Raw genomic sequence first — 21,765 nt, 5'->3', positions numbered from 1 at the left:
GCTTTTGAGTACTTGTGCTCCAGGTCTGGGTGACACCGGATTTGATTGTTATCTTCAACTGTGGAGGTAAACGATATGCAAAGAATTTCTGCCTCTGTGAGGGAATAAATTAATTCTGTTTTCAGATAAGTCACAAAATACTTATTGCTTTGGAAGGGACTTCCACGGGCTTTCTAGTTGGAAAAATGTGGGTTTTGATATGTGAATGAAACTAAGGACTAGATGGTACTGGAGTCCTAAAAATCTCGTCTTTATTTGGCATATGTTACAGGTCTGGAGATAACTGAAATGCAGTGCTGTTCTTTTCTCTTCTGTGAGTTTCTGTACATCATTATAATTAAGATGTGTTTCAGAAATCTCAAGGATAGTTGCCAACACAACCAAAAATAAAGCATCACATCTAGCCAGAGTTCTAGATATCCCCACTCTGCCCTAAAGCTACATTTCCCATCCATTATCTTGTCACAGCTTATTGTGCTCAATTTTAATTAAGTTTTAATAGGAACTTTGCAGTCATAACTGACATGAAAGTTTTCCAAAGACTTATACCCACGGGGTATTTTCCTTATGTGGTTTCCATCTTGTCCAAATTCTGGTCTTTGGAAAAGCCTTTGGTGATGGGGAGCAGGAGGAAATGGAAGATGGAGACAATGGTAGCAGGAGACAATGGAAGAAATGGTATCGTGACTTGCCTGACCAGTATCCACTTCCAACCAGAAGTGTATTTGTATTCTTTGGGAACTTGGGTTCCAATAGTCATAGAAGAAGTCTTAAAACCCAGTTGATATATCTGATAAGGATCTTGGGTTTTATGTGATTTTACTTATGCTCTATGTCGTGTATACAGTGAGTATTCTACATTTAGGCTTCAACACACATGCTGAATCTTTAAATGCAAGATGATCTTTTCAATACTCCAGCCTGCAATTCTTTAAGGATGTTGTAGTCACAAATGTTACACGCAGCTTTTACTTTGATATCCCAGAGTCTGAAAAGTCACTTTTTATGCATAAAACAAAAAATTAAAGTAATGTTGGATCATCAGTCCTTATTACTGTATAGGAAGCCCTGTAATATTAATTGGTTGTCAGATCCCTGAGAGATAAAGGACTAACGTGCTTGATCATAATGCCCTGTTCAGAAGCTGAAGTTGCTCATGTCCCCAGCCTCTCTGTTTAACGCAATTACAGATACGCATTCCGGACGTTTGAGTGGATTGCATTTCATTAATATGATTTGAGCAGACAATACTAAGTTGCTGTTGGGCCCGCTCTGACAGCTAATTACTGAAATGAAGTGTGTACATGGCTAAGAAACAATGGAGCACTTGTCAGGAGCATTTAAACAATGCAGAGACGGTGCCAGATCCTGGAATCACTCCTAAACAGTTCTCGTCTCTGCACACCAACCTTGGGACGTTGAACTCAAGAGTCACCTCTGAAGTGCTTAAGAGATTTTGCTTTGGTGTTCATTCACAAGTAATTCAGGGATCTACTCCAAGGATCTACTATCAGTCAGTAAAATAATTGCAATAGAAAAATATTCTGTTTCTTGTTGAATTTGAATTGAGTCTAAAAATGTTTGATTCAAATCTGCTGCTTCAATTGGAGGTGGCGGGGGGGGAAAGTACAGTAGCAGGTTGCCCAGAAGGGGTCTCTTGTGCCCAATAACTAACTCAGAAATTCACCTTGAGGTGCTGGAGTAGTTTCCCATCCTTGCAATTCATTTTACAAAACAAGTTCCAGACTGAGCTCTGCTTTCGTGTGTTCTCTCTCCATGGAAATTATGTCCTTTTTCTCATTGCAAATTAGATGAGTACAATGAAATCCTTATTTTACATATTTATTAACAAGGCCTTCATCCCTGTGGCATTGTAACTATCCTCACTATTTAATGCAAAGAAATTACAAGGAGAACTCACAAACCTCGAGGAGGTGTGTATGATCACTCTTTTTCAAGCATTATTGCTCGTATCTGTGTTCTTGCGTATTGCTTCACCAGCCACTATTTCCTGGCCTTCCTTGCCATCCACTGTTGATGGCATTGATTTCTTTTTTAATTCTGGAATAAATCACATTATAGACCTCATGTCAAGGTCAGGTTTCTTTGGGTGTCCATTACCAGAAAATTGATGAGGGAAATGATGTTGACTCCACTGTGTGGCATGTGGAGGGTTAAGGGAATTTTTAGCCTCACCAAAAAGTATTTGGTCAGGTACTCAGGTGCTGGAAATGTTCTTAGCAACATCAGTCACCTAGGAACATGATCATCTGCTGTTCTGGGGTAGAGATTACAGAGCTTAATGATGAGCTACTATAAGCTGCAGCTGATGCCAGCCTCTACCCCCTTTACACCTAATTAGCCTCATTAATGAGCTCTTCTGCTCTCCACAGAGAGGGCTTCCTCCTTGGAATAGGAGGCAAAAATACTTCGCCCAGGTAGATGTGCTGAAACCTTTAATTATTGCCCACACCTGCAAAGCCTTGTGACTCTGACAGCAATATTGCTTCGCTGAAATCGTGCTTATTTACAGTGACCACAGTACAAAGTATTAACTCTTTAGCACCTTAGGAGGGTTGTTTGTTAGGGTTTTTTTTAAGTATTTGTACAGGGTATCCATCTAAGCACTTGAAAATGTTTTGCTGAATGAAGGTGGGTGTGCTGGGGTGGGTGGGGTGGACGTGACAAAATGGTTTTAAAAGTTCGGAGTGTTTTGTGTAATCCTGAAAAATGAGTTAAAATCATTATTGTATGTCAAATATCGCATTCCTAGAACTAAGAACATTGTTAGGCAAGTTTCGTTCTTTAAATGAGCAACTTCTGCATTTGGAGCAATGTAATTTTGTACTGCTAAAATTAAAATATGGAAAAGTATGCACGTAGTAATCAATGTAGCAGCCAATTACAGAGCTAATGAAGTGTTCTGGTGTGATTCTTAGCTATAGCAATTATTGCTAAACATCTACTACATTCTAGTGTTTAAAATTCTTGAAATTTGAGAACATTGTGTTTGTTTTATTGGGTTTTGTTTTAATGCTGAAATAACCATGTGACATTTTTGCCTCTGCATTTGGGTCCAAGCGATTTCACCCGTGCACAGCAGCTGTGTGCGCAGGTTTATCACATCAGCTCCGAGGCAGCTCAGCTCAGTGCTGATTGTAGTTTTTAGCAGGCAAAGTTCAAAATGCTAATTTCTCAGTGCAGATACTTTGTTGGTTATTTGGCGATGTTCTCCACAGCAGCCAGCTTTCCTGCATTCCCAGTAGCAGTGCCTGCTGTGGACATACCTGCCATCCCAGCCAATCCATCCCCACACAATGCACGGCACCCGAAAAACGCCGTCCTGCTGAGGACAGCTGGGCAGGTGGCGAGTGCTTTCTGTGCCACTCGCTCAGTGCTCTTCACCCCCATTGCCACAGGTGAAGCAATCACAGGGAAAAGCTGGGCTGGAGCTTGCTCAGAGTCTGCAGCAACTGCAGCCACAGGTTGTGCTTCTGCCTCGAGGAGTTTGAGACAAGGATGTATATATCTTTTCCCCTCGAAATTCATCTTTGAAAATGCATAGAAGATCACATGCCTCCTTCAAGGTATGTTACGGTGCCTGCGTGGAGCGGTAGGGCTTTTCTCGCCAGGTAGCGAGGTTGGTACATTTTAGTCAGGTATTTAATTTGAACTAAAGCAGTAAAAAGGAACTTGGAACAGAAAACATGTGTTCATGCCGTTGAAAGAATATTAAGAAACTGAAAATAAGGTCTCAGAGATGTGAGGTCACCATAATAATAGACATCGTTATTAGCAACTCTCTGGAATATGTAGAGCAAAGTTTGTTTTACTTTGTTAATAATTAAAACAGCGTCAGGCCTCACCAGCCAATGTGGAATAACGCATGGTGTGAATCACAGAAATGTACGTGTTTTTCTACGAATGCAATTTGAATTGAATGCCAAAATAAAGCACCAACGTGAGTGATTCCTGAAATATTTGGATAATGTTTTGTCAATTGTTAGTGCTGCTTTGTAACTATTACATAAATGGGACTGATGTCTGTGGAGTCTCACGGCTGAAATCTTGGCAAGTTCAGTTCTGTTTCTGAGGTGAGAAAGCCTGAGGTTCCAGGGCAGACGAGAAGCACTTTACAAGCCTGAAATGATCATTGAGGGCATGTGGGTCTGGAGGGGAGCAGAGCTGGCTTTTTTGGCCCGGCAAATATCTGCCCATCTGCTGTCTGTCAGAACGCGTTAGGAGTGCATCTGGATCCGTGCCCCAGAGTTGCGGCTCCGAGGGGTCGTGTGCTCGTCTCCAGGACAACTCCAGGACCGCGCAGACTGCTGCGTCTGAGCCAGATGCTGCTCTGCACATGTGCTCTAATTAGATGGCATTTTTCCCCTGTCACAAAAGAGTTCAGAAATTTTGCGTGGTTTCCATGTCAAAAATGTGTAGCTGATATAATGGGTGTTGGGAGGAGCCACGGAATAACTAAACACTAAGTAATTACACTTGCTGTGAAGCTCGGCTTCGGCGTGCGGTAGCTGTAGGTTTGCAGGAATGCAGAGCAAATTCCCTTCAGTTGGTTCATCGTGGATAAAGCAAAACCTGTGGGGGAGGTGGGGAAAGGAAAACCTGCTGGTTTTTCCATCCTCAAACTGGATAAATATATCAGGAAGGAACTTGGGGACTGAGACAGATGACATGTCTTGCAGTGCGTGCTTGCAGGACACAGCATTCTCAGGCTCTCAGACGCAGGATTTCTGTTTTCTTCCCCCCCCTTTTTTTTTTATTTAAAAGGCTGTGAATAAAAGCTACAAGAAGTGCGATATTGTGGAGGAGAGCCTAGGGAAGTAAAATCAGATCTAACTTAGAAAGAAATGATACTTTCTCACGTGGCAGCATCCTCAACCTACTGTGAGATGGGGGAAAGGGCTTCATTTAGTGCCAGTGATCAAGGAGCTCTGTTAAAAGTCATAGAAAAGTAGCACAGTTTTAGTAATTGTACTAACGTGGCTTTTCCTCTGTCTTGCCTTCTCACATGGTAAAAATCTAAGTCTCTTCCTAACAAAGAATAAATAAATGGTAAAGGGGAAAATGAAGAGTTCTCATTTATTTTAAAAGGGAAATGCTTTACTATTCCCCTCCTCCCCCATCTGAGGAAAAGCCTCTGGAGTGGTTGTGGACTTGATGTCTTAGTTGTTTCCCAAATTTCCCAAATACAGATTTATAATGCCATGTATATGATAAACAACTATAGCAAACATATATGTGTGTGTGCATCTATATATTACTCATTGAGCACTTCTGTCTGCCCAGAAACCATTGCATGTGTCAAACAGAAAGGAACGAGACCGTTTCCAGTCTCCCGAAGGCATTGCGCTGGTGGCCCCTCCCGGGGGACAGGGTCAGTTCCTCCTCTAAAGTCACCTCTTTTTAGCTGTAGTTTTTATGGCGACAGTTGAGGCTTCCACACCAAATTATCAAGTGGTATAATATGACGACACATCAAACCTCAGTGAGTTCTGTTACAGTAACAGCGTTTATTTTGCCAGATATTATATGGAGGAGGTGGCATTGCATATCATGGTGTCTGATATCTTGTGCATTGGTATATCTACCAGAGACTAGACATCTCTAAGTCACTGAAAATTTAAAGTTCAGTTCCGTTATATCCATTAATTTATAGAGATGTGTTTTTGTCACCTGGCTGAGAGAGTGGGATTTCATGGTTGATCTTTATGACTAGAGCTCCTCTCGCATTGCTTTAGTGAACTCAAAACCAGCTTATTCTCCTTCTGCATCTGTATTAGCATCTAAATATTATGTTAAAATATTTTCATCTTGAAAATAGCTGTTTTATTCAATGTGGTCTTGAGGCTCACGATACAAAGGAGTCATATGCATCTTGCACAAAACCGTAGTTTTGACATATTTACTTGGGTGAATCCTGGAAGCTTCATTGATTTGGACAAGTTTGAGCTTTTCACATGTATCTAAGAAATCAAAAGAAAGTAAAATATTAACATTTGCGACCTCTAAACATGTTGGTCAGTTCTGTCTAAGTCTTGGCCAATCACTTATTGGTTTTGCAGAGATTTTTTTTTAATTTTAAAAATATTTTGTATGTTGTTTTAATAAGTGAAACATACAAACAAAAGCTTGTCATTTATCTCATAGGAAATTCTTTGTGTAGATTGTGTTTCCCGGCACACTTTTATATTTCGTCGTAGTATAAAATAACTCACATGAAGAACTGCACTGTAATTTTTCTGCTTTTTTGTATTGTCACTAATGTTCCACAATAGTTAAAATAGAAAAAGGCCTTTTTATTATAGGGAACCTGAATTGGTAGCTGCTTTGCATGCAGAACATACTGGCTTCAATGGGAGTATTGCTCATGGAATGATTGCAGAACCAGGCCCTGAAATTACCTTGCCGGCTAATGATAAAATCGCATGCAGGCCACAGGGGTTTTTGTGGAATAAATATAAGAGTGGAACAATATACAGTACACATTATACCAGTAATTTAAAGCATATTCAGGACAAAGAGAGAGTTCCTGGTGCAGGCAGCATCATAGAGATTTGCTGTATCTGATAAAGATTAGGTTTCTCAGCTCATAATACCATACTATTACTTTTCTTTTGTTAGGCTTTCAACACCTACACTCATGCATTGACACAATATCAAGTAGGAAGAGGAAGAATAGCCTCGTATTTAAGGTACTGAACAGGCATTAAAGAAATTTCGGTTCTTTTCCCTGGCTCTGCCAGAGACTTTTGTGACCGTGTACAAGTTACTTATTATTTTCATGCCTCTATTCTTGATCTGTGAAATGGTGATTTTTTTTTTTCTGCTTTCTTGCTGGCTGCTTTGCACTTTATCTTCCAGGTTTGTTGCTTGAGTTCTAGAGACACAAGGCTGGATCATTGCTCAGGGACAGCGCACGGCTGGTGATGGGGGATCCAGGCATCGGGGCAGGCAGTGGCGTGAACGAGCCGTACTAACACTGGCAGAGATGGCTCGCTCTATGACACTAACGTCTCTGTCTGCTCTGCCGGGGGCCGTCCTGAGGATCTCGCACCGCTGAGGGCCCAGGGAAAGGCAGGACAATGGAGGAGTTTGCCTCGGTTAATGAGATGGGTTAGGGAGCAGTGAGGCAATCGAGACATCCATAAATCCATGGGTCCGGACGGGATGCACCCGCGGGTGCTGAGGGAGCTGGCTGAGGTCATTGCTGGACCGCTCTCCATCATCTTTGCCAAGGTGCCTGAGGACTGTTGATATTTTTCATGCAGTCTTTAACTTAGAGCTCCAGTTGGTATCTGGTTTTATAAAGGGAATTATGCAAGAATTTTGAGAATGCTTACAAAGTAAGATTTTGACATTTATTAACTTCCAATATCTACATGAGAAAACTGTGTTACAGCCCCCAAACACATACAACTCTACATTTTTGCAAGCTGTTTCTGTTTTGTTAGTTCAAGCTGCGTTCTACTTCTCTGTAGTACAATCAGGAAAACCACTTCAGTGACCGTTCAGCTGTGTCCAGGTTTGGAGTCTGGGGAAGCACGGGAAGTGGTTTGGTGCCCCAGCCTGGGCTTTGTCTCGGGGCTGTTTTGCTCAGCCCGCGGGCCCTGCGGAGCTCAGCCGGGTGACGCTGCGCGGTGCGTGCTGGTGTCACTAACTACTCTGACTGGTGCCAGTGATTGAACTCACTAGCGGTCACCTTTCTCCCTTTTATTTCTCCTTCGGTGACGTTATTACAACTCATTACAGGAGTTATCAGATCGCATGCAGAAGAATGGCAGCTGTCAGAAATGCCAATTCGCCAGCAATTGCAAGGGTTGGGAAATTAGACGAATGACCCATTTTGACTGATATTGTAAATCTTATAGAAGGTATACACTATAAAAAGTATAGATGTTGTAAATCTATTAAAAAAGAAAAAAAAGTGGTAAGGATATTCTCTTTTGCTGTATCTCTACCAGAGGTTATATACCCTAGAGAGGAACCTGAAAACAGAGCCTGAAACTGGACTGGTGATGGAACAGTGTTTGGACAGTACAGTCTGTGTTGGTAAATACATGTTTTTTAAATGCTTTTCAAGATTAGACTTAGCAATACTAATTTACCAGAACTAGTACTCTCTTTTTGAACAGTCTTAATTTAGTTTTCTTTAGAAGAAGTGTCAAATCTCAGAGCACATGATTTCTTTGTTCCTGAGAAGCATCTTGAAATGCTAATAAAGCTGTGGTATCGTTTGCTTAATGCAGAGTATTTGATCTATGCTTTCTTGATTCCATTATGACTGAGGCAGATGCAAAGAGCTTTCTTGTGCTAAATGTATGGACTGCTTATGGGGAGGTTATTTGTCGTGGCGGTTGCAAACTGAACGAGCCCGTGTTCTATCAGGTGTCTGTCACCAATTTCACATTTTCTTTATGGAATCCTGCTGGCTGACTGATGATCCTTCTTCAGCTCTGATGAGCTAATCTTTCCTTGACGTTGTAATCACAGTTCCTGAAAGGTCTGCAGAGCAGTTACTTGCCTTTGGTTGCTGTTGGATCTGACACTGATATATAGATCCAGATCAGGAAGATCATCCTCCCATCTTAGCTTCATAGTAATTCTGGATCACTGAAGGATGATGATTCCTAGAATATTCCTACAGGCTTTACTTTGTCATTTGCAACGTAACCAATTTTAGTAAAGGATATGGTTATTTGCACCATCTAGGCAGTAATAACCCAGTGATGTATGAACCTCCTGCATGATGTTCTTGCACGTTTGGGGTTTTGCCGCACCGTGTGTGACACTGGGGCCGCAGCCTGTGGGCTGGCACGCTGTCATCTTGCTCTGCACCTTTAAATTCCGCCCACATTTTTTCATTTTGTGGCTGGTTTACAGAGCAGCCCTAATGGCTTGTGTACTTATTAGAGAGGCTTTGAAAGAGCACCTCCATGGTTTGAAGGCATGCGCACAGCAGCGCAAAATTCATTACCCTGCACCACATGCTGACCGTGGTAATGCAGAAGAGAGTACGTGTGTCTTCCATGGCATCACTTCTAGGGTTGGCTAAACAAAGTCTTCAGTTTGGGTTGTTGGTGGGGTTTTGTGTGTGTTGTTTTTGTTGTTGTGTTTGTATGGGTGGTTTTTTGGGGTTGGTTTGGAGTTGTTGTTGTTGTTGGTTGTTTTGGGGTTGTGGTTTTAGTTTGATGTTTGTTTGTGGGTTTTTTTTCCCCTTAGAATCAAGTTTTATGAAATCTTTGCTTGTGAATATTTAAGGTATTGATGAATCAAGGCCTAAATTTTAATTGTTGGAAACAGCAAGTTTAGGAGTTGATGAGTTTATCAGGACAAGTCATTATAATGGTTTTACATGTGAGCAAGACTCTTCATTTCACAAAATGTTTGCAGTTCTTAGCATGTCCCCTCATGTATAATGTCACCTGTCGGTAAAAGCAGGGCTGATTAGCTTTATAATTTACAGTTAACTAAATCTGTCAAGAAAATGTTCTTATTGTCCATCCTGTGTTGTTGTAATGAAGCTGTGGCTGGGGGTTAGCAACAGCCTGCTCACCCCTCCGGAGGTCGGCAGGAGGATGGAAGGGACTAATGCATTCTAAGCTGAAAAGCTCACGCTTGACCTTGATGATTAAAGTTTTTCCTATCATCTGGCAGCAGTTGAGCCTGAATTGTCTCTTAAAAAGTCAAAAGGTCTAATCAACCCAATGAACAAACTCAATCATTAGTACTTTGGGAAGGAAGTGTGTTAAGATGATCGTACTGCCGGGCTCCCATTGGCAGCAATGGTGCGCAGCGCGGCGGCCGGAGCAGCTGCTCTCGCTGTGCTGGGCGTGCAGTGCGGCAGAGGGACGTTCGGTTTGGCAGGACCTGGTTCTTCCTACAATGTTCATACTCTTCTCTGGCCACGGGAGAAATTTTTGATTCACGAAGTTTGTAGGAAGGGCTGCTTGTTTCCTTTGAAGTGTTTCCTGGTGAGCAACTTCTCTGATCACAGACTAATCTACACTTCTCTACATATATTGCTACCAGCTCTTTTCGCACTTCAATTTGTATCTATCTCAGACGCAAATATTTTTCAGACATCTTTTATTACGTTCTGGTAGCGGAATTTGGTGGGAAAGCCTTTTTCCTGCTGGTCAAGTGGAGGTTGCCCCCTGTTGTTTGCCGTGCTGTTTCCCAGGCCCTGCTGGGAAAGTGGCTGTTGCTGCAGTTTCCATACAACAGGCGGATTTGGTGTCTCTTACTAAGTGGTGTATCATCTCGGTGATCCTGGTTGTCACATTCACTGGGGGCCAGGAAGAATTTTATTACCGCAGTCTGATTATTTGAAGCCAAACATTCCCTCACTTGCCTCATAAATTGCATTAAAAATCTGTAGAACTGTTTGCACAGTCTGGTTCTGCTGGCGAGGTCGGTGACGTCCAGGGACGGAACCAGCTGGGGGGTCCATCAGACCCTGGGGAACGTGTCAGTGAGGGAGTTGAGTCGATTGTGAACTCAGTAAGGCGGTGAATACCACTGGATTTTAAGAGTCATCAGTTTGACTCAGTGTCCGTGTGGTGTGGGTTGGGTGTTAGAGGTGGCTTCAGAAATTGGTGTGGAAAAACGGCCGTGCTCGAAGCAATGCTGTGCCATGGGGGTTTTTAGCACAGTGCTTTTAGTGGCCCTGTTATTGCGACTTTACACAGCCAATGATAAATGATACTGCTAATATAAAAAGCTCTCAGAATGATACCACCCTTTTAAAGGGAGTGCTTTAAGGGTTTTTGCTATCTAATATTGATTTTAAACACTCAACAGATGAAGAGTCCAAATATATTTTGAGTATGAAAAAGCCTCCATATCAGTATAATTTTATCATTGTTTGTTACTTTCTTGTTTTTAATTCAATAAAAATATCTGCTTGCTGCACTGAGTATTTGTAGATTGAAGTGTGGAGGAAACTCGTGCCCTCGTGGCAGATGCACAGCAGACTGCAGCAGGAACATAACTCATTAAAATAAGATAAAAGTAGAGCTGCAAAACAATTTCTGTCTTTTGCCAACAAGGTTGTGAAAAAGGGAAATTTCCCTCATTCAGTATATGGAATCTGTTCCTTCTGAACAGCACAGGCATTCCTGCCTTGTTTGTGCAGGTTAACTGCAGATAAGCAGAATATACCCCGGATTTGGATGACGGTGTGTCATATTTTGGGGACATTAAATAAAATTACCTTTTTGGATGGTGAAAGCTCCTTCACCAACATTAGCGAAATGTGCGTAAAGCAAATGTGGTTCATTTTAACGATAAACAGTCTGTAGATTCTGACCTGTTTCTCAGTTGCGTGATTGGAACCTGGAAATAAACTATGGTTTACTCCATGTTATGTAAGGCATACTTTATCTCTTTATTTTGGAAGGAAGTAGATAAAATGGAGAGAGTGGATTCAGATGGATTCTGACAAAGCTTTTTGGTGTTGAATGCTCTGACCTCTGCAGGGTGAACCCATCACTTTTTGTGAGGAGACGTTCGTGTCCCACCGCTCTGCTGTCATGAGGCAGTTTCTCCAGAACGCCATTCAGCTCCAGCTCTTTAAGCAGGTACTGCCTTAATTGCTCTAACGTAGAATCAGATTCTTTAACAATGCAGTTGGGTTTTTTGAAGGCTGTTTCTATATTCCTTGATCTGTCAGCCGCATAATGAGGAGCATTCATGTAGTGCAGCACCTTAATTCCCGCTTGCCGGCTTGGCTCAGGTGCGGGTGATAAGGCTGTATGGTTTTTCCCCCTGAAGGTCTCTGTGCTCAGTTCTGATCTGAACATACTTAGACCCAATACATGTCCTGTAAGCTTTGTACAGAAAGCATATTACTGTTCAACATTATATGACTGCTTCAGGGAAGCTGAAAACATATATATGTAGACAAACACATGCTGTTTTTGCAGTGAAGTAGCATTACGTTTTTGCATTGGTAAACGTTTTGCCAGTTTTGGTTGTATTTTCATTCTCTTTAAAGTCACTTCCCAATAACATTGAAGTTATTCTAACAAATGCAGAGTAAAATCTTTTGGAAAAGATAAAGGATGAGATGGTTGATGTGTTTATACTGTTCTGACCCTGATGTAGTTCATTGATGGCCGTCTGGATCTTCTGAACTCTGGAGAGGGCTTCAGTGATGTTTTTGAAGAAGAGATAAATATGGGAGAATATGCAGGTAAGAAATACACTAAAGTCATTTCAGACACTGTTCTTACTGTTTGTGGGCTGTCATGATGTAAGGGGTCACGGTGGTCACTCACCTAAATAACTGAGGCTGCATTGATCCCTGTAGCTTGAAGTGTCTTAAATTTTTGTTCTTTCCTCTGTTAATAACTTTGAGTAATGTATTGTAGTCTGAACAAAGTCTTTTCAGTCTTACAAAACCTCAGCTTTACCCCTTGGCTAAAGTGCAACTAAAAGAGTTCTTGTAATGGGGGATACCAAAAAACCCTGGCCTTACCCAGGATCATGTTAATGTCTTTTAGCAATCTTAAAACACTTGGTGTTCTCAAATGTCTTAAAGACAACCCAGATAAAATAGAAATGCCTCATAGCAAGTAAAATAAAAATGGTAGATCATCAATTTTTGGTTGTGTTCCCATTAAAAGGATGGTTGTCCTGTTCTGTTTCTGGACTCTTCCTACTCCCAGAACCACCGAGTGCTACACTTTGCATTTCCAGCTTGTTTTCTGTTCGGCACAGAGTTACAGATGGTTTGTTTTTGTGATTCTCTCTAGGTAGTGACAAGTTGTACCACCAGTGGCTCTCTACAGTCAGGGTAAGAACACAATGTTCTTCCAGCAGCCCTTGGAATTCTTGCTGCCCACAGGGCAGCTCTGTGAGCTCCGTCCTCACAGCGTCACTGACGCTGCCCACAGTGTGGGGCTGGGACCGGTTGGGTTGGGCAAAACGAATGCGATCTTCAGGTGAAGAGCAGAGTTAAAAATACACTAAAAAAATACACCAGAGCTCTCTAGTTTTTGAATCCCACTTTTAATGTCTTAGAGACAGTGACAACCAATGATAGGACAAGGGGTAATTGGTTCAAACTGGAACACAAGAGGTTCCACTTAAATATGAGAAGAAACTTGTTCCCAGTGAGGGTGTCAGAGCCTGGCCCAGGCTGCCCAGGGGGGTTGTGGAGTCTCCTTCTGTGCAGACATTCCAACCCGCCTGGACACCTTCCTGTGTAACCTCATCTGGGTGTTCCTGCTCCATGGGGGGATTGCTCTGGATGAGCTTTCCAGGGCCCTTCCAATCCCTGACATTCTGGGATTCTGTGATCTCTGGAAATACAATTTTGCAATGAAATAAGACATTTCTAAGATTTTATTCCTTGGATTTTCCCCATCTCCTGTATGTATCAGACAGGGTGCTGTACAGCAGCGGTCAGTGGTGTGTGAAGATGTGTAAAACTCTGACCAGACGAGCAGATTATTCTGTCTTATGACTTTTGCCATGTTCACCACGTGCAGTTCTGCTTTTCCTGAATTAATGTTTATGACTGGAGTTAGATTTCATTTTCCCTCAATTTATCCCTTTTTCAACTACTTAGATCTTTAAAAAGGCAGCGTGTTTTTAATAGATAGTATTGTGGGATCACGAAAAGGAAAATCAAGGAAGATCTTGTTCAGACTGAGCGTATAAGCTTTGCTGAACTGGGATTTTCTGCCTCACACTGAGTGTTTGCTGGGACACTTGTGTTGTAAACTCAGGTGGGATTTCAGTGCCGCGTACAGGACGTGCTGGAGGGTGCGGGACCGGCCGCAGGGCACGCGGGGGCCTCCGGGGAGACAAGGGCTCTCTGCGTTAGGAGCCCCTGACAGTTTTCATTTGCAGACTGCGGAGTTAAACAGAATTGGGGTTCCTCTGCAAAACCAGAGAAACGTTGAATATGTTTTTCCCTGTGTTCTTTTTCCTTACACTTACCATTTTTGTGCACAGCTCTGCTAATAAGAATAGTTAATGCTTTGTTATTTTAAGTTAAGAATGGTGGATTTTAGGTTGCTGTTTGCTTTAAAAAGCTTTGATAAAATTTGTTCTATTGTTACTATAATTATAGAAAGGAAGTGGAGCCATTTTAAATACAGTAAAGACCAAGGCTAACCCTGCCATGAAGACTGTCTATAAGTTTGTAAGTATCAATACTGGCTTACTACTGAGATAAGAGTCTAATTACAATTCTGGTTTAACCTTTCCAATGAAACTCAAGACCTGAATTCATTTTTATTGGACTCACAAAATTACTTCAAATACACATTCATCTAAATTTCAAATTTAAATGCAAAAGTCATTTTGAAACTTAATCATAATTGAAATGCAAAGGAGAAGGGGAACTTGTGATTTCTTTTGAAAGTATAGATGATAAATTCTATTTATTACACAGACCTATTTCTGGGAAATGGTGCCTATATGCTCTGCTAAGCAGCTCTACCATCTCATCATTACTCTGTTGGAAGTCATTGTTACCTCGGGTTTCTCTGCTTGCAGCTTCATCGAAATAAGGGAATCCTCTCATTTTCCAAATTGTTTCCATCTTTTCTAAATGTCAGTTAATTTTCCCTTGAGATTTCTTATACCTGCTTATTTAGAGCCCAGCTTACTGAGTTATTCTTTAAATGAAAATGTTTCCCGTTCTGTTAACAAACAGCTCGTATGTTGCTGTGTTATCATGTGTGGCTGCCAGCTTCCCTGTGCAAGATAAAACAGAGAAACAAGCAGGGATTTCATATCAGCTCCATTTTAGGAAATAATGCTGCAGAAAGCACTGAGATAACTATTCCAACTTTGATTTTCTCCTGCCTTGCCGCAGCCTGGCAGAGATGAGGCAGATCCGGCAGAGATGAACTGTCCCGAGCGCAGTGCAGGCAGAGCTCCGCGAGGGCAGCTCCGCAGCCTTCCCGGGGCTGCTGGTGGTTCCCTTGGAGCAGAGATGAGCAGTGGGAGGTGTGAACGGGAAGGGATGGACGCTGAACGGGGCTTCAAAACAGAGAAACCCCAGTTTTGCAGCTGCCGTGTTTGTGTGTTGGGGGTGGTCGTTTGCTTGCTTTGGGCTTTTTAGCTTGCTATTTGTTTTAATATGTTTTAGGTATCCTGTTACAGTTTTTTCCTTGCTGTTTTTAGTAACCAGAGAAGGTGAACCTTGACGCGCTGAAATCCAGCGTTGTCACTGCTGGAAATAGAAGGGGATTTTAACTTAAATTAATTTTTCATGCAGGCAAAAGATCACGCAAAAATGGGAATAAAAGAAGTGAAAAACCGCTTGAAGCAAAAGGTACTTGAAGTTCTTATTCAAAATGTATAAGCACCATGTATGAAATACTTAGCCACAAAAAGCATTATGCGATCAATAGGAAGCTGTTTGATAGAGTGTTGTTAGCACACTTCAAAATGCATTACCAGCTGTCCTGGATTTTTCACACTGTTATAAATATTCACAGGCAAAAAACCCCCTGTCTCCAAAGACATTAAGGCTCTGACTTAAACGCACAAAAGCCAGAAAATGGAGTGTTGTATTTGGAGCGGTCCCTGTCCTGTCCTGTCCTGTCCTTTGTGCGCTGCGGAAGGGACTCCGCGGGAGCAGGGAGGTTGTCCTGCAGCAGTGGCAGGGAACTTCGTGCAAACGCTGAATTGTTGTTATTTTCACTGTCATCTCTCAGGAAAATAATATGTTGTTGGTCATTGGGAAAAGGATTTATGTGTTTCGTGAGTGTCCACTGCGAAGTTTAGGCATAAAGGAAGTGAAATATGTAGAGCTGGTGTTCATTTTAAGTTTGAATTATTGCAGAAAAAATTCTCAGACTGTTTGTTGTTCTCCAAATCTGTCTTTGTTTGGTTGGAAATGGTTCCATTCCAAGAATTTTTGCCAAACTTGAGATGCTAGTCTTTCATCTTCTAAGGGTAACCTCGGGTTCTTTTTAAACTGAACTTACTATCTACTGCATTTTAACATATTATTTTCCATTATTAATACAAAACGTGTGCGGGCCGCCGGAAAGGAAAAGTCAAATATAAACATCCCTTTTCCAGTTTTCGCCGCCAAATATGAGCAGCTTCTCTACAAACTGGAATTTAAAAATGCAATAAAGCTCGAGGTCTGCTTCCTCCAACTCTGCATAGCAATGCTGACCTCTTAAATATAATCAAGAGCCCATTTTGCCCTTGGTCTGCTCCAGTCTTGGGTTTGAATTGCAAATGGGAAATGCAGGATTGACCTGTTGAGAGGTCACTGTGGTGTGTGTAAGGTCCTTCTTTAATATGATAGTCGAGATTGAATGGGGCTCTATTTCCATCCCTTGTTCATTTGTGGTACAGTATTTCAAAGCAACAGAAATAGTTTTCAGAGGATTCTTATGAGTGAAAGCAAATAATTGTTAATAGATACAGCATGGCAGCTTTATTTTATATCTGAGACGGTACTTTTTTCTTCCTTTTTTCTTTTTCTTTCTTTTTTTTTTCTTTTTGGTCGAGGCTGCTTTTCCATTTCACAAATGGACCATGGTGGTCAAGTCACTCTGCTGTTGCCTTGTTTGAAGCTTAACTACATAGAATTAGGAAGAAGGAGGAATATGAATGGTACCGTCCTCAACTTTCAGTAAGGAGAATGTAACTTACTGAAAGCTTCTGCATAAGACAATTTATCTAAGTGGTTGGGCATTTGACATTAATGTATTCAACGTTATTTTACCTACTAGAGCCCTATGTGGCTCCAGTTAATGTGTGTTACCAGTGGGCTGTTGTCAGTGCTTTATTATCAGTAGAGCTGGACACAACTCATCGGGGTTTATAAAATAACCTGAAGGATCCTTTTAGACGTTCTGGGATGTGTTTTTTGTTCTTCTAATAGACAGAATTTGTCGTCCATTGCAAAAGGTCCCTAGAAAATTGACTAATGTGTGTTTAAACAGAGTAAACCCTTATTCAGTTTACAGGGTAAACTTTACATATCTGTAAATATACATCTTACTCATTCGCTGAAGTTCCTCCCTTAAAATAAAACAGGCAGTAAAGATTCCAGCTGGGCGGTCAGGTGTTGGGCGAAGCGCTCTTTCCGTCTGCTGGGCACGTTTAGCGTGGGCATACTTGTACAGAAATAGGTAAATAAAGTTGGTATTTAATGTTGTTACATTCCAGAACAGTATATATGTACATTGCTGCCGTGTATTATGTGATTCCAAAACGGACCAGGTCCCTTGGTAGCTTGTTGCTGTTTCGGAGTTTGGCTTGGACAGAAGCTTACAAATCTCGTTGTTGTTTTAGGGCTCTTTGTCAGTAATTCGTGCACTTTGTGGAGTGTTCCTAAAGACAAGGCAGCATTGTGCAGCTGCAGCACGGGGGGAGGAAAAAGTTTTTCTCTCTGGTTTGACCTTAACAAGTTGTTAATTTTCCCAACGATCCTCGTGCCCATATTGGTGAACCATGGCTCTACCAGCTGGATCTAAAAAGGTCTCTCAGCTTCTCTGTGGAGCAGACAAAGCCCCTTAGAAAGTCCATCCAGCTTGTTGTTTCATTTGACCTAAACACATGAGGTCAGCCCGTGTCCAAAGGAATCGTTTCTAATTGGCCATCAGCTTCCATGTCTCATTATTGTGCCTCGGCGAGGCGGGAGCTGGAGGGGGCAAGTCAAAGGTCCGCAATCAAAGCGGTGGCTGGGGCAGCAGCCGCCTTGGGTCAGTCTTGCAGAGCCACAGAGTGTGCAGGTTTCTCTCTATATTTACCAGGCATTATTTCCTTGACATTGTTGCACAGAGATGTAAGGTTTGGGGCCCACTGCGTTCCGGACTATTTCTTAACTGACTTTCAAACTCTTTTCTCCTTCTCCGATTCCTTATGTCTGCATGCCTTTGTCTTTTTCAAAACCCGTGTTACATATACCATACGTACTCCTGCCAAGTTGTTCGGCCTCGGTTGATGGGTCACTTCTGAAGATGAGGACTAATGGCAAAAGCAAAGCAAACCAAAAAAGCATCCTGCCCGGCACTTTGTTTTACAGTCTCCCCAAGGCATGGTCCGTACACACAAATGCAAAGCTAACTAAGCTGCGAGTTTCATCTCTCCTCACGACTTCCACAAGCAATTGTTCTGCTACAGATAATTCTGTGCAGTATGTAAAGAAACCGACTGTTTTTCTTTATGTTTGCACAAAGCAGAGTAGCCATGTCCCTAGATTTCTGCTGAATTTGTTCCTAGAATAAAAATGTTGAGCTATGGGGTTTTTTTTCTCCCTATATATTTCCTGGCTTTTGCATGTTTAAGTCAGACATTTTATTGAACGTGTCTCTTTGCATCCAGCACTGGGGTTAGGAGGAGAGAGTGGTTGTGTACAAGCTCTGATTGACAAAGTATGACAAAATGTTTTATTGTAATGATGTTTTCTTTCCCGTACCTTTTTTCTCCCTGACACCCAAATTGTTAGTCAGCATTACCCTCTAGTGCGTCCTTTGTGCCCCTTGCCCTTGATCCAGAGCGTTCCCGGCCCTGCCGCTCACCTTGTCGTCCCGCGCAGGACATCGCCGAGAACGGCTGTTCGGTGCCGGAGGAGCCGCTGCCGAGGCCGGCGCCGTCACCATTGCTGGACAAGAAGGACCCTAAATTAAGAGAAGACAGAAGACCAATCACCGTACATTTTGGTCAGGTATGTCTTGGTGTTGTTGCTTTCAGTTGTGTGACTCTGCAAAAATAGTTCAGAGAAAAGTCACAATAACGAATATACCAATTGTTCCATTATTTTTTTTGCAAATGAATTATATTGTTATAGATTTATTTCTGTTGTATCTATTTAACAATTTTAAAGACCATATTTCTTTCTGGGGTTTACTGACGCCTTTTGTTCACATGACGATTTTGAGGAAAATATTCTAAGAGAATGGCAAGAGGGAAGCATAATCATTATAGCAATTTTATAAACTGTTTGCTGTTCTTTTAGCAGGCAAAGTGCTATAGCCCTCAGGACTGAGGATGTATCATTTAAAATGTCCTCTGTTACCTAACCAGATCATTAGTGTCAATATGGAACATCCAACTATTAAAGCATTTTATCGTTCTCTGAAAATTAAATGCGATGAACTAAGATGGAAAAAATCAATTAATAGCTTATTAGTGTACTCTGCACTTCAGTATTGACAACTGAGCTATACACATTAGTTACTGTTCTGCTTCTTTTGATATGTCTGCAGAGGAGTGAGTTTGGTCATGTGGGGTTTTTAAGAGCTAATTATTTAGAAAATGTAGTTGCTGTGATTTTTTTTTTCCATGGAAAAACACACAGTATTTTCTCTGAGTTTGCCAGTGTTCCCCATTAAGTGTAGCCTGACTCAAAACCCAACCTTATTTCTGCTCACAGTTCTCCTTTCTCTGTATCTGTTTTTTACAGTATTATGATCAGAAAACAGGAGTGAATACCTGATTTTGTCTAAGGAAACATAGTGTAATTTTAAAACAATTTTAAAGTAAGTGGGAATTCAAACAGGTGAAGCAAACCAGGTTTTTAGAGGAGTGTCTATGAATAGAAGCTCGTGGTTGTCACTGTGTTGGCTCTTCAGGTATTAGCGCTACACGAGATACAGTCATTGCTCAGAGCAGTGCTGGCTGTATCACTTCAGAATTAGCCCTATTTCTTTCAGAACTTTCACCACTGTGCTAAGTGTAAATTCTTGGAGACTTTTTCTTAGAACAGTTTCTCTTCCAATTAAATATTTGAGTAGGGGGTTATTTTTCACTCGCTTTCTGTGCCAGTACAGTTGAGAGGAACTGGGGCTAATGGAGAAATGTAGCCATCCAGCTCCAGCAGGAAAATGGCATTGCATGGAAAGCAGTCAGAAACCCAGATACGCTATACTTCCGTTCTTTCCCTTTACCTTTTTATGAAGGATGGATGGTTCAAACATTTAGGTCGATTAATGAAGTATATAATCGAGTGGAAAGTGCAGATTTAGATGCACGAGGTTTTTTAACGGTCACTTTCAGATTTTTTAACGATCACATTCTGTGTGTCGGAAGAAACACCCACCGGCTCTCCTGCCCCGCTGGCTGCGGCCGAGGGCGCGCGGCTGGACGCTGCCCTGGCGGCTCGTCCCAGCGCTGCCGCCCGGCAGGTGCAGGGCTCTCCGCAGCCTTTGGCCCTTCCCGCTCCCCCTTTCCTGCTCGCCCAGTGCCAAAACGAAAATTAAATCCTACTTGGAGTCAAGAGGAAATGATGTTCAGGTTTATGAAATATAAATTAAGGTTTTGGGGAGGAAAAAGGCAGCAAGATTTACTGTTTAAATGGGAAATGGCTTCTAACTAGTGATTAAAGGGAGAGATTTTAGTGTCACTTTTAACTCTGTCTAGAATACAGTAGGTGGGAACAATTAAAAAGCCACAAGAACTCTGAAATAAGGGCTGTTTGTGCATTCACAGTTCTTATAAACTGAAGAGGATGAAAGAGGCTTTTTTTCTCATTGTCACTTGCTTTCTGTGTCTGCTGGTATTATGCTGGTGTATATGGGAAAGGCAGACTTTTTTAAAATGCATGCATGCGGATGAGGGTCAAGCCCCGCGTATCAGTAATGCAGTGCGGCTGGGCCGTGGCGCTGCAGTGAGAGCCTACCCACGGCAGCGAGATGCTTTAATTGAGACATGCTGTCAAAGTGACAAACACATTTGCATACAGTCTATTTATTTTCGTTGGAAAGGTCTGCAGTCTGCTGTTGGTTGAACATTCTTAATCAGCTCGCTGTAAGTGAGCCGGCAGCTAGCTGTCCTGTGCTGGGTGCTTCTCTTCATTACATGACAGATTAGCGAACGGGGGATGGGCTAGCCAGCCAGCAGCAACCTTTAATTTTAACTCATTATCTCTCACCCTAGAGTGAGGTACTTTCTAGCTTTTCCAAATACAGTTGTGGATCTGCAGTCGTTAGGCTACAAAAAATATCAGTGAAATATCTTAAAATGTCTCTATATGTATAGCATCTCAGCTGATTGTTCACAAAAATTTAGCAGCAATTATCTGACTGTATGGGATTCTGTGGCGTTGTAGCTCATCCTGGTGACTGGTTATCAGGCACTGCTCGAGAGGGTTGCTTTTCCTGGAGTTGTTTTAACAGTGCTTTCTGTAGTGCTGAGACGCTGGGAAAGCTCTCGTTGACGGGAAAAGGAGGGGTTTAGCCTCGTCTCTGGGGCGCTGGCTTCCATCGTGAAGGGTGGGTGGTGGTGGCGAGCGGCGGCGCTCGGGGGTGCGCAGCGCGCAGTGGGCAGCAGCGCTTGGGGTGCGCAGTGGGCAGCGGCGCTCGGGGTGCGCAGCACTCGGGGTGCGCAGTGGGCAGCAGCCTCGGGTCTGCTCTGCTTTGTGATTTTCACCAGCTGATCTGGATTGCAGGTCGATTTTGTCTGATTTCAGAAGTGTGGTGGTTGACGAGTTCTTAGTATCTCTGTACCCAAACCAAACATGAACATTCATAAGTTGCCTGTATGGCACAAAAAAAAAAAGTACTCTGGGTGCTAATGTAAATAACTGTGAAACAAGTGGAAAATATATTCACATACTAAAGCAGTTTATCTGACTGTGAAAAGACTTGTCCAGGTTCTCTTCCCAGCTGATTCTTGCTGCTTTTAAACTTTCGCAGGCCATAAAACGGAAATTGCCAGCTTATTGATGTTTTGGTTACTTGGTCTAAATAAACATGTTCATTTTTTCCATTCATGATCTGCACTTAGACATGCAGAACAAACAGCTCTGCTTTGTAGGGCAGG

The 21,765-nt window shown here is 42.2% G+C and overlaps 1 protein-coding gene across 1 annotated transcript in view; it reads left to right on the top strand.

The window, feature by feature from the left end:
* Positions 1-21,765, top strand: part of DENND1A (DENN domain containing 1A) — a 134,799-nt gene that overhangs the window by 93,979 nt on the left and 19,055 nt on the right. Inside the window, exons 14-19 of the mRNA XM_080355927.1 lie at positions 11,496-11,597; positions 12,124-12,211; positions 12,774-12,814; positions 14,099-14,170; positions 15,254-15,310; positions 18,542-18,670. Coding sequence (XP_080212053.1) covers positions 11,496-11,597; positions 12,124-12,211; positions 12,774-12,814; positions 14,099-14,170; positions 15,254-15,310; positions 18,542-18,670 — 489 coding nt within the window. The remainder of the gene's footprint in view (positions 1-11,495; positions 11,598-12,123; positions 12,212-12,773; positions 12,815-14,098; positions 14,171-15,253; positions 15,311-18,541; positions 18,671-21,765) is intronic.

The sequence above is a fragment of the Nesoenas mayeri genome, assembly GCF_963082525.1.
Source record: "Nesoenas mayeri genome assembly, chromosome: 18".
Lineage (NCBI taxonomy): Eukaryota > Metazoa > Chordata > Aves > Columbiformes > Columbidae > Nesoenas > Nesoenas mayeri.
This window is presented reverse-complemented; position numbering and strand designations above follow the sequence as displayed.